This window comes from Pygoscelis adeliae, unplaced genomic scaffold (assembly GCF_000699105.1).
Source record: "Pygoscelis adeliae isolate BGI_AS28 unplaced genomic scaffold, ASM69910v1 Scaffold174, whole genome shotgun sequence".
Taxonomy (NCBI): domain Eukaryota; kingdom Metazoa; phylum Chordata; class Aves; order Sphenisciformes; family Spheniscidae; genus Pygoscelis; species Pygoscelis adeliae.
The window spans coordinates 6,991,600-7,005,315 of record NW_008824676.1 but is presented as its reverse complement, the minus strand read 5'-3'; the positions used below and the strand labels follow the sequence as shown (position 1 = coordinate 7,005,315).

Sequence of the window (13,716 nt, the reverse complement as noted above, 5' to 3'; positions counted from 1 at the left end):
CTGCATCACCTTATAAGCTGGTGATAAATTTACTATGGAAGGATAGTATTTGTTTTGGTAACATTATGCTCTCTGTCATTATAGTACAGAAAGAAGCTGTTTACAGGAGCACATACTCTTTTTTTTTTTTACAATAACAGGCATATGCATCTGAGTTTAAATTTAATTCAATATCTGAATTTGTATTTTGAAATCCTGAGCTTTTGATTCCTTCTCTAAAATGTAAGTCTGTCAATTCTTTAATGCTTATTTTAAAAGAAGAATGAGTAGGAGTGGCTTATCATGACTGTCAGGAAGCCAAAGCTGGTCACAAAAATCTTTTAGTATCACTGTGGTTCATCTGCTTAAAATGTTTCTCTTAATTTGGGTATGAATCCAGGCTTTCTCCTTACAGATTTCTTTAATGCACCATTTATGTAGCTTTCTAAAAATATTATAAGTTTCATCCATGTCAATCAGATTTGGGTTTTTATGATATTCAAGTAAATGGCAGAGGAACATTTGGGTCAATATAAATGAGATTATAAAGCCTAAATACAAATCTTTTATTGCTGGCTAGCTAAATGCACTTCTTATAGATCAAATTGTTTACCATAACCTTGACTGAAACATGGCTCATAGCTATTACTTTTTTAAAAAATCTGGTGTATGTGCAAACACACTTCAGAAGAAAATTATTTCTGAAGTGCCATGGGGTGCTAGAGCTCACTGAAAATTAAGGAAAAGGGAACTCTGGCTCCTAAGTCCTGTACATAACTTCTCTTTTGCCACTCTGTTTCAGTAAGCAAAGTCGAAGATGTTTTAAATGTCTGTCTTCGGATTCTTTTCTGACAATGGCCTTTTTAAAGGGAGATATTATGATCCTTTTTCTTTTGCTCCTCTGTAGAACCAAAGAATTTGGTCCTTCAGCTTGGTAGGTTTCCTGGCCATTGACTGAGGAGTGGCACAGTATTAGCTTATGGAGTTATGTTTCTTTCTTGAGCATATTCTGTAACTGCTCACAAGCATGGAGGCACTTTTACGTACTATAATCTAACCTCGTGCTCTACTGAAATGTCAGTCATTCAAGTTCTTACTCTCCTGTCAGCCGAAATTAAGAGATTGCACAGTGTCAATAGAGTTTCCATTGGAGAAGTTATATATCTTGTCTCATAAATCAACATTTCAGAGCTCTGTCGAAGGGATCAGTTTTTGTTTTGCTTTGTTTTGTCTGAATGCTGAAGAGACTTGAGCAAAACACTTCTGTCTAATTTCAGCCCAGCTTAGTTTGACCAGACAAAGTAGTGACTTCTCTTCCACCCTTTCCCCTGGAAGGTGAAGTCATGGAGCTGTGAATTTGTAACCACTCCTGTGACAGCTTGTGATTGAAAATAGACTGCTAGAAAGTTAGCTTTTCTAACTTTTGGAGTACTGCTCTTCTTTAATTCTTTAGTTTATTTAAATTTTATAAAAAAAATCCCTGCAAGACTTAGAGCTTCGCCAGCACCCTTCATGATTTGAAACAGAGTATATGGAGGATGTCAAAAAGGAGTAGTTGTCAATCCCAGTTGATCTTCAGCTACAGTGTGGTTTATTACTGAGTTAAATTATCATTATGATTAGCACCCAGTAACCCCAAACATTGTACTGAGTATCATTCTGGTGAAGTAATGCTTTAATTTCAGAATTCTTAAAGTATTCCTAATATTTTGTCAGTATTTTCCCCTAAATTGCGTCTGGTACAGATTAAATAATAGGCATTTCATGTTTGGACTAATTTATCTGAAAATAAAAAACTGTATAAAAAAAATGAAAATAAACTGCCTTGGCAGAAAACTCCACCCAACCTTAACCCAGGAGCCCCTACTAATGCTTCCAAAATATAATTATCATGCCAAGGACTCTACTGTGATACAAAAGAAAACTGGCATAGAAGGCAAAGCAAAAGATATAAATAGGTTGGGAATTTTGAAGTATGATTAAGACACTGAAAGAAGATTGATTCATAAGTTTAATGTTTAAATATGGGATATTCACATATGTACTGTTAAATAGCAATAGTTTTATGGAGGATATCCACAACGTAAGGTGAGGCAGGCTTTTGCCTGCTAAGCGTGTTTATATGATATTAAAAGGCAACTTGTACTGAAAGTTATTCATTTAATCCCTCTTCCATCCAAAAAAGTTCAAATGGAGTAAACTTTAAACGTTACTCCTCAACATGTTTTGAAAGCAATAGTTAAAATGTCACTTCAAAAATATACTTACGTCACTTGGATGTGAGGGAGGGTCACAAGATGCTAATTTTTCTTTTAATGTTCTGTTCTGCACCGCATCATTGGACTAAATGATTTGGAAAAACCTTGATGTCTTTTCAAACTGTCTTGTGTGGGTAGGCAAGAGGCAAATGTTTTTTTCTGAATATTTAAACACACTGGATGTTTGATTCAAGCATTGCAATTAATAAAATACTTGCAGTACATCTTAAGTGTAACAAGGAGATTTGCAATTAACTATTGCAGTACATCTCCAGAGCAGCTCACCTTATAATTTTGCCTTGCAGACACATTAATCTGGGGAAGTGATTTTGCAGGGTCATTGTATAAGCATTGATCTCCTGTTCTTTGGAGATTGGTTCAAACCTCATGAAAAAGAAATTATCATTCTTGGGAGTTCCCTATAAACTAAACTGTGGATCAGAAGCCCAACTTGTGCTGCTTGTATGAACACAAGTTCTAAAAGCCCCTTTGAGAGATGCTGGACAGATAGAGTTGGTAGCGTGCAGATTATGTGTGGTTGTGTCTAAACAGAGCCTGCAGAGCTTCCCTTTGGCAGTGGAAGACTTCAAACTGATGTTCACATTCCTTCTAACCAAAGAAAGGTGTACCAGCATTTGAAATATTTTTCATGTGATCTGCCTAATTTATTGTCCAATGCCACAAGAAATCTGATCTAAAAAGCCTCATATTTCCCTAATTGCTAACAAAGAATAATTTCCCATCACCACCTAGTTGAAGTGTTATGGTTTGCCCTATTTTGGCCTGCTGAAGCTCAAGAATAAATATTAAAATCTGTTTTATGAATATTGGCTAAATTTGAAGTGTTGTTAGGGGATATTTACCAATAGCTATTTCAGAATTCCTTACGGTTTGTGATTTTTTTTTCTTTAGAAAAGAATGAAGAATAAATGAATAAGTGACTGAAAAGATTAGTATATTGTTGCATGACATGAATAACAAATGCTTCCTGCTGTGACTTCAGATAGCTGAAGACAGGATACAGTTGATGTAGTTTATATAAATTATGTATGTTAGCTGAAGGATTAGATTTTTAAAATTAATTTTAAAGTGTTCATTACTGTTCCAAATATAATGGCTTTTATTTTTTAATCTTTGGAACGTTTTTCCCTGGCATTTTTTTGTAGGTATGTATGACTGACTTTCATAAGCCTCCATGTAAGTACATCTGTTTTTCAGGTGTGCATATGATTGTTGAGATCTAATTCACTTTCAAGTTGCCATGTTTTAGTATGGAATAAGATGTTTCTGAATAGTCTGCTTCCGAGTCTGTAACCTATTATGGATGATATTTCTCTTAAATTTTCAGAGAAATCCAATATTTCAAAAGGCAATAGTATTTTTTTTAATTATTGATTATAGCTTTGTCTTTTAGTCATTTAATAATGGTTATTTTTTATGGATTAACTGCCTTAATAATAGAGAGGAGTTATATCCAGAAAAATTGAGGCTTTTTGCACGGTAGCACATGCATATGTGTAGATAAGGACATCAGACATAATACATCAAAGCATTCAATCAGCTATTTATAGGGTCAACTCATGGAAAAAAAATGTATCCTGCTTGCAATGACAAATAGTAAACTGAAGACAGTACATATAATACATGCATACTTCCCAAAATAATTTGTTGCATCTTAGTTTACTCAAAATTACTTAAACACAAAAATAATTTACATCATTGAATGTTTTTCCTCCAAAAAGATGTAATTAACTCAAATATCACTTAACTAGAGGTTTTATCTACAGTTTTGATTTAAAAAAAAAGGATTAAAAGGATGTATGGGAAAATGTGGTAAATAATTACAGTTAACTGTAATTTTTCTTACAGAGCAGATAGATTTCAGGATGACAGTATTCCTCATTATAGCACTTCTGGTTTTGCTATTTTATTGCTTTACAAGTCCTTTCATTTTTAGTCTTACCCTAACTTAGCTGTCTCATTGTTCCTTATGATCCTTTTGATTCAGGATGCAGAATAGAAAACTGTGACTCCTGCTTTAGCAGAGACTTTTGTACCAAATGCAAAACTGGCTTCTACTCGCACAGAGGCCGCTGCTTCCGAGGATGCCCCCCGGGATTTGCAGCCTTGGAAGAGCTTATGGAATGTGTGGGTGAGTCTTCTAGCACAACAATGCTGCTGAAACAGCTCTTTTGCCAGGTGGACAGATTCAAATACTTATGACACTATTTTTAAGCTGGTGCTTAGTATTTTCTATCAAGAAATATTCACTAATGGATTGTGTTTGGAACTCTTTACCCCTAATAATAACAATAAATAACAATAATAATAATAATAGTTTTTTTCCAAACTTTGAAATACTGCGTTATTGGGAATGTCACTCTGTTATGCATCAGAAAGTTCTGTCCTCTTAACTGTAAATCACCTTGTACGAGGATTTATAACTCAGAATTTGTAAGATTTCAGGAAGACCAGTTTTTGCATTAGAACTTTAAGTCAATGATGTACTCACTGGACTCTTACCCTCATAAAACTACCTTCTCCTTTTGCCTTTTACGAAGGCCAGAAACTAGGGGCAGGGCAGATTGAATTCCTGTACCATCTGGGCTTCAAATTCAATTTTATTTTCTCTGTAGCTCCCCCCTTTTCCATTAGTGAGTAAGAAATATAAACCACCAAATAAGTGTTTTTAGTAGAAATCTACTTTGTAACTCTGAGCCAGCATTGGCAGTTCTCACAATATTTCTCAAGTCTCACCATTTGGTGTTTTATCTTGAAGCCTAGGAATTGTGTCAGAACAGACTCTTTCTTTCAAGAGTATTCCTTGCATTTCATGATGGAGAGGACCTGGAAATGTGAACTCTTGAGCTTTGCAAATCCAGGTGACAACCAAATAGGATTTATTTATTAAAAAGAGAAAAATTTAAATCAATCTCATGATTTTAGGAAGGTTTTTGAACATTTGGGACTGACATGATATCTATACATTCAGATTGATAGTCTGATGGTTTTATGCTCAGGTTGATGCTGGCTAAAAAGATTCTTTCAGGTTCTGTAAGAGATTTTAATTTTGTTTATAAATTTTTGGCTGTTAACAGTAAAACTTTCAAGTGCTGCTTTCTGATAGTGTGTTCTAATTTAAAAAAATGAAAACAAAGAAAAAAAACCAGAAGAATTGTTCACTCGTGTTTTCTTTTGCTTTATCAGAAGGCTGTGAAGTGGGTCAGTGGAGTGAGTGGGGAACTTGCAGCAGAAATAACAAAACATGTGGATTTAAGTGGGGCCTGGAAACGAGAACAAGACAAATTGTGAAGAAGCCAGTGAAAGACACGATACCGTGCCCAACCATTGCAGAATCCAGACGGTGTAAAATGGCCATGAGGCATTGTCCAGGAGGTAAGCATAGTCATGCCACAAAAATCTTTATGAGCTTTCCTTAACTGAAATCCTATTTCTAACTTAAAAAAAGAACTATTTCATGCCAGCTGAAGGGGAAATCCTGTCTCTGCTCTGCCAGCGGAGGCTAAAAGGCAGCAGTACTATGGCAATCCTAATTTGTGCAGCAAGACTCCAGGGAAAGGCTCAGTGTGGGAGTGATCAGTCTTTCAGTAGACTGTGAAACTTTTTTCTGGTGCGGTACTGAGGCTTTTTCAAAGAGGTGCCTTGTGGAAGAACCATAACAGTTTGCAGTTTGAGCTTCAGCTTGAAAATGATGGTGATGGTGGAATAACTAATGGCTCTGCACATGGCAGGAAAGATTATGATTCTAAACCTCTCTGCAGGTGGCACATCCAGTGCTGGTGTGATGGGTATTTAAATTATATGAAGTTAGTTACATATGGCATTGTTAGCTGGCGCTATCAGCTGGAATGTGTTACTTGTTCTGAATATTGTAGATCAGGGCCAAACTATGACAGATGTGACACAAGCCGAATAGTGATAGATATCAAGCTTTTCAGCATGAGACCAGCTTATGGCAATTACCACAAGTAGATAAAGAAATTTGATTATTTCTTTTATCATGGTGTTCTAAGTCTTACGTAGTGATGCTGATTTTAAAAAGAAAATAGAGTTTCAAATTTGTGTTCGGTTTTGTAGACCCCAAAGCACAGACATGTCACTGGTAGAGAGGAGGTTTTGTTATCTTTTAAATTGAAATGATTAACCTTTCACTTGAGCAGACTGAACACTTACAGAGTTTTCAGAATTTGTAGGAGAGGTGGGTGATCAACAGGTGATAAAGATGCCGTTCCTTTTGGAGTCATAGGATTAAAGAAAGGTTCAGGTTTGAGAGGACTTCAAGAGATCTCTAGTCTAACCTCCTGCTGCAAGCTGGGTCAACCATGAGATCAGACAAATAAAAAGGAATAAAGGGTTGCAGAGTCCTGAGAAAATCCATAACTTGATGAATAAGCTAAAACTGAAATAATGTCAGCATAGGTACATAAATAAGTTTGCTCTGTGTTCTGGAGTTGTTGAATATGTCTCTTGGCTTGAACATACTGCCCACCAGTATGTGTGAAAATTATACATAAAGTTTTAGCTTACAGACTAAATCTGTGCAAGCTTCAATTTTGTCTCTAGGACTCTGCCAAAATCTGGAAGAGAATATAAAGTTGATTCTCTGTTATCCAGGTTAACTGAGTCTATTACACACACTTTCTCCCTGTCCCACTCCCTATACTCATACACATGTGCATGCATGCATAGTGCATAGTCATAGTGGTACTGGGGTGCATTGTACAGCACAGTTAATCTGCAACCTAAATAAACTTCTCAAAGACGTTAAAGAGTGGAACCTACAAAATGGAAGGAAGAAGAAAAGGTAAAAATCAAGGCTGATTTGGGTTGCCATGGTATGTGTCTCATGGTATCTTTGAATGCGAGTCAGCTGCATCTACGTCAAGGTAGTGCTTGCAGCCTGCTGAGGTGTATGGGCTGTTCCAGTTACTTCTAACAAACTCTGAAGCCCAAATGGGGTTAGTGATCAGATCAACTGGGGAAATGTTTTACTGCTAAAATGGAAGGAAGAAAAAAGAGCCTGTGTGAAGTTTTACAAAATCTCCAATAAATATTTTCTTTTTTTGCTGTTCAGATGCATGAAGTTTAGCTTGTAGTGGAAAATTTGAGAAAATTGCAGAATATTTTCAATGCAACTCCATGTGGTAGAGATTTAGTCATTTATGTACCCAATGTGTATAGAGGGAGGTATTTCATAGATGCAACGTCCAGCTTCTATATAAACTCCTGGCAAGTAGAAAGTTACAGGTGTGGTTTTAGTCTTGATAATTTAGTTAGGACACAAATTATTCAAATTGTTGTAAATAGTTTGAGAAGTGTGCTTAAGTGGACCACAATATTCATGAATGTTGTAGAATGCTCATGTAACTGTGGTAATCTGGAGCTATTGAACTTTCGTACCTTTTTGTAGCAGATTCTCTTAGGTTGTTTCAAATTTTCTTCTCCAGCAATTCAGGTCCTCGATTAAAGATTTACCTCTCAAATTTTATCTTTTCAAAGGCACAGTGGTGGGCTTTCCCAAGAGTTAGGAAATTTATTGCCTAGTCTATATCAAGATCTTTGACCAAATCTCTGCATTTTTTTCACTACGTATGAGGAAAGTTGTTGCTACAAATACAAATTCAGTGTGAAAGGCTTGTAGTACTCCTTCATAACCATGGGCTCCAGTAAAACCTAAAGATTACAGTCCTCTCCTGTCCTCTCATGGTGCAGAATTCCCTGCCTGTATTTTCAGAGATAAAAATAAATATGTACAAAACTGTAGGCTTGAATTCGCCGCACTGAATGCTGATGCTTAATACTGTTTCTGTGCAATCATATAAAACACTGGCCAGAGTATAAACTCCTTTCTCCCTCCTAAGAAACTCCTGGGAGGGAGTGTGATAGTGGTGTTTTAAGCGCTTGGGGTAAGTCTTCCCCAGGCCTGGTTATCTCTGCAGGTGAGGAAGCCTGTTCGAAACTCCTGCTTCATAGTATGTTTTCATTATGATTATATACACGACTGGTCTAAGATCCCATTCCTTTATCATATTTAATTTAGTTAGCAGGTTGCCCCATTCGACACTTGAAATGTTTCTTTGCTTACTTACTCCCTGTGAAGTAGCAGGAGGCAGAGACACTGGTTACAGGGAAGCTGAAATTGAGCAGATCCTGGCTGTTAAGGAGGAGAGTCTGTGTTTTTAAAAATATGATGTTTTCTTAATGTTAGAAATTTTGTAATTGAACTTTTAAACTGAGGAAATAAGAGAAAAATGTAAGGTTAGCCCTACTGGGGGACTGAAGAACCATAATCCCCGTAAATGTCAGTTGAGAGGCTGTTAATAAATCCTTTCTTCCTAATGTTCTCAGTACATAAACTCATACAAATGTGTAGGATAAATGTTGGATTATATGGCTAAGATGGCTGTAGATTGTGATGGATTAAATTGAGCACAGGAAGTAAGGATATTTTTGGTAGAAGAGGGTCAAATAAAGTGCTTTTGACACATGCTTTCTACTTCTGTACATTTTACAGTTACTATTTATGGTCCACATTACAGAAAAACTTCCGAAACAGGTTTTTACATGTTTGCAGAAGAACTGGTGTTAAATTCAGTTTTCCTGCTAAGTACTTCAGTTTCATATTTATCAAGGATTGAGATGTTACCTGTCTGGCCATATGGCTGTGGTACAAATTTAGCTGATGAAGAACTCTTTATCACTTTCCCAGTAATTGCAGAGTTGTACAGATACAAGCTGGAATGCAAATGAGAGATGATTTTGCTTCTTTCCTACTGAAGCCAGCAACATAAGAGGATACTCTACTTGATTTCAAATATGTTAGTCAGTGGTATTTTCTTATTGTCAGTACTAATTGATTTAACTGTTATTACCAGATGGGAATGTCGCATTTGTGTATCTGTTCATGTTATGTATGTTACTGTGTGGCTTCGGTGTAACGTGACTCATACTATGAGAGGTTAGACTTAGAAGAAGATGACTTGGATCGTTCAGACCACCTCCTACCTGTGCTGGTCTCTTCATGATAAGGAATTTTCTCCCCTTTAGCTCAAAAAGAAAGAAAAAAAGAATTTTTAAAAAAGAGTAATTGCATTACAAGCAATGGGGAAATTAACAGGCAGAAATATTCTATGGGTTGATACAGCTTGCTGTCTAGAAATTTTCCCATGTATTTATTATAAATATTCTCTTTTTACCTGTTATTTTTTACATGTTCCCCATGTTCACCACAGTAAATTACTCCTACTTTGTTAGTACCCTGGAGGTACTTGCAGATTGCTCTCATGTTTCTTATTAAGTATTACAAAGGCAAGCAAAGTAGCTCTCTACTTCTTTTAGTCTTCCATCAGACCGCAGTTCTTCAAGTTATCCGATACATGAATATTACTCTATTAGTAAAAATCATGATGCCATTTCTGAATGCTTATTTCAGACAGGAAGAAAGATAGGTGAAGATGGGATGCATGTCTGCATTAATTTCCTGAGCTCGAAAGAGGGAAGGTAGCAGGACAGGTCGTGAGGCTACAGTGGGATGGAGTTCTTTCCTTAACACAGACATGTAATTGGATGGACTTCATGCTGCTTGATTGGACTTTGAAGGCTTTTTTGCAGTAATCTTTCTTCTTTCCATTGCTGCAATAGAATTTAAGACTTCTGGAAGAGCAATGGTAATAAGACCCAATCAGGCTTTCTGTCCTTATACTGCAGTTACATTTCATTATTAATATTCAGAAATTATGACTGAAAAGATTAAAAGATTAAAGAATATATACTTAAATATAGAAAACTAATAAATATGCAAAGCTGCAAAATACATGTTAAATAAGTAGTGTGAGTTCTTTTAATCTGATAAGCTACTAGTGATATGGCAAACAGGGAGCTAATGATCCCCGTTTGCAAAAATATTTAAGGTAGGATAAATAATATTTAGAGTAAAACTGTACATACACTTTGGTGAAGACAGTAGCTATAAATTTAAAGTATACTAAACTAGCATAATTTCTAACAGAAGCCATGCTACAGGTATAGTTATCTCTAGTAGGTAAGTATTTTTTCCTTCTTTAAATTGACGTATTTCCTCTGAGAGTGAATGTTTTAAAATTTCTGGCTTTAACTTGACAACCTGCAGTACAAAGGGTCAAAAATGTTCTTGTGTCGTTCCCCCACTTCCCCAAAAAGTTTGGTGCTAACATTTGTTTTCTTTTGAAACCTGGCAAAGGAAATTAGGATTTCTTTCTTTTATTAGATTTATTTAGAAGAGGCTAACTGAAGAATTTTTTAGTTGTGCAACCAACAAAGTCATAGAATTATTGAATAATACAGGTTTGAAGGGACCTAGGGAGGTTACATAGTCCAACCTCCTGCTCAAAATCAGGTCAGACAAGGTGGTCCAGGGCCATGACTTTGCACTTATCTTTGAATTTCATGAGGTTTCTTTCAGCTACAATGAATCTCTTCTTCATAAGTGAGAAATTAAAAAAAAAAAAAAAAAAAAAGCTTAAAATAAATGTAGCACCAGAACTCAGTGAGTGGTCTCTGTGACCAGACAGATGATTATGTTCTTCTGAGATTTTTGACTACATCTACACTGAAGTGCTCAATGTGGATGTCGTGGTTTAACCTCAGTCGGCAACTGAGCACTACACAGCTGCTCACTCACTCCCCCCCACCCAGTGGGATGGGGGAGAGAATTGGAAGAGCACAAGTGAGAAAAACTCGTGGGTTGAGATGAAAACAGTTTAATAATTGAAATAAAATGATAATAATAATATGATGATAGTAATAATAATACACAAAGCAAGTGATGCACAGTACAATTGCTCACCACCCGCCGACCGATGCCCAGCCAGTCCCCGAGCAGTGGCCCCCCCCGGCCAGCTTCCCCCAGTTTATGTACTGAGCATGATGTCACATGGTATGGAATGTCCCTTTGGCCAGTTTGGCTGTGCCCCCTCCCAGCTTCTTGTGCACCTCCAGCCTTCTCAGTCAGTAGAGCATGGGAAGCTGAGAAGTCCTTGACTAGTGTAAGCACTACCTAGCAACAACTAAAACATTGGTGTGTTATCAACTTTGTTCTCACCCTAAATCCAAAACACAGCACTGTACCAGCTACTAGGAAGGAAATTAACTCTATCCCTGCCGAAACCAGGACAGTGGAAAATTTTGTAAGCCAGGATGCTTTTGAGACCTTAATTTACACCTTGCACTTGTAGTCACAAGTAAGCACAATGCCTACAAACACCATCTGCCTTTTGAGTGTCAATGCTAGGGCTCTCTCTAGGTGGGTCTCAGTAAACTTCACCACCACATTTTATGTCTTCTGTTTGTTCTTGTGGCAACATAACAAGACTGATAGCCTAAGTGGCAAAGACTTATCCAGGAACAGCAAGAACTGTTGCCTTCTCCACAAGGACAGTTGAGCACTGGGCTAGATTTGTCCATAGACTGTGCAGTCACCATCCTTGGAAGCTTCCAAGACCTGACTGGACAAAGCCCTGAACAATCTGGTCTGACTGGTCTTGATGCTACTGAGAGCAGGAAGTTGGACCGGGGACCAACCTGAACAATTCTGCTGCTGTGAAAGGCAGAACGTGCTGTGGGTTTAGACTGAAAGAACACTGTTCTTCCTGTTTGGGCTTTGCAAAATTTCTGATACCTTCTACTCCCAATTAGAGAGAAGCTGGAATGACTGGTCATAGGGAAAAGGAACAAAACAAGTCTTTATGGTGTTTGTTATAGTGCTGAGATATCTTAATTTGGCCTATTTTATTGATGTTGAAATAACATGCAGAGTATGTCTAATAAGTAATAATAAGTATGTATAATGTTAACTGTTCTTTCATGCATTTCCAAGTTTAGCTTTAATCAGTGTGGAAGCTTAGTTGGAAGTGCTGATTTCTTAATTTACTTTATTATTGTTTGATCTGTTCACTTAATTGTCTTTGGCCGAATGCTGCACACTTGTAATTTCAAAATCTTGCATATCTAAAAGATACATAGAACAATGTACCTTTATTTTAACTGAATGCACTATGGCAGTCTAAGAAAATATTGAAAGACCAGCAGAGGTACTGTAGAGATGCAGATATAGAACTGTATTTTAGTTTTAGATTTGCTTTGACTTCTCAAACCTTAAAGTCAAGTCCTGTCTAATTTGTTGACATTTTTAGCAACTTCAGGATTTCATTCCATTGTTAGTTAGGTCATGACATAAATGTATGTGGCAAGTTATAGATAAAAGAAAATTATCCTACTTAGAAAAGATTCTCTTATAAGTTGAGGCATGATCTGAAGAGGGATGGTAGCAAACAGCATTGTGGTTCTGGGAAAGATGACAAAATTTACAAACAGTAAGATCTTAGTGCTTTGGTTAGTATTGCATGAATCTTGAAGACATTGGAATATTATTTATCATTGTAATACTAAAAACTAGTGTTTACAAGTGTTATCAGCATTTTAAACGAGACTGTAGTACATAGTATTTATGACAATATACTGTCATTGCCTACTGCAGCTCTCTGTTAATTTTGCAGTAGCACTGGGCCAGATCTGCCCTTTTTTGCCCTCAGCAGACAGGTAGAAACTGCATTAAGTGTAGCTCCGCTGAGTACTGGCTTTGCTAGAATATTGGTATCACCAAGCAGGCTTGCTTCCTTGATGTATTTTGTGAGCACCAATTACACTCTGACCAAGGAGGCTTGGCCTTAGCTTGTCTGAAAATATAACCCATAATTTTCAGTTACAAAGCATGACTCAAAGCTTCTGAAGGAAAAAAGGAAAAAACATTTCACATCAGCAGAGAGCTTACAAGAAGTAAACTCCACCAAAGACACTTATTTGCCCAGTGCAGGTTGGGAAAGCAATAGTAATGAGGAAATATTTTTTGTGAGTGTTTTAGTTGATGGCCGTTCTGCACATTTTGTGAAGGAGGTAGCAAGTGGGAGCAAGAAGGGACAAGATGAACGTAGTTTGGAGACTTTCCAGGAAACAAGAACTGTTTTATAATGTGGCTTAACCCTCGGAGCCTGGCATGCTTGTTAGTAAGTTTGTTCAGGAAACAAGCTTTTGTCAGCTGCAGAATCTGCTCATCTATATTGTCAACATCTGCTTCATACAGAGAATGTTGTGCTGAGAGTAATAAAATGTTTTTTTTCCTACCCTTTAGCTGATCGTATTCAGAAGGGACTGCTGTAGGTAAAAACTAATAGTAAAGGAAATCCAAACCCTAAGGAAAATGAAACTTGTAATACTGCTTATTTCAGTGAGAGTGCCTGCAACTAGACTTTAAGTATTTTATACTAAGGCACATAGGCAAGAGGTATAGTTATATTATCAATAATCAGTAAGTTTGTGCCAGCTTCTAAAAAAGAGCACAAAGGTTGTCATTTCTATTTGGTAATAACAAAAAAAATCAAAATCGAATTAGTAGTTCAGGTTGGAAAGTACCTCAGAAGGTCAT

At 36.7% G+C, this 13,716-nt stretch overlaps 1 protein-coding gene across 1 annotated transcript in view; it reads left to right on the top strand.

Annotated features, from left to right (window-relative positions):
• Positions 1 to 13,716, top strand: part of RSPO2 (R-spondin 2) — a 54,828-nt gene that overhangs the window by 7,127 nt on the left and 33,985 nt on the right. Inside the window, exons 2-3 of the mRNA XM_009323135.1 lie at positions 4,246 to 4,389; positions 5,445 to 5,633. Of these exons, the coding sequence (XP_009321410.1) occupies positions 4,246 to 4,389; positions 5,445 to 5,633 (333 nt within the window). The remainder of the gene's footprint in view (positions 1 to 4,245; positions 4,390 to 5,444; positions 5,634 to 13,716) is intronic.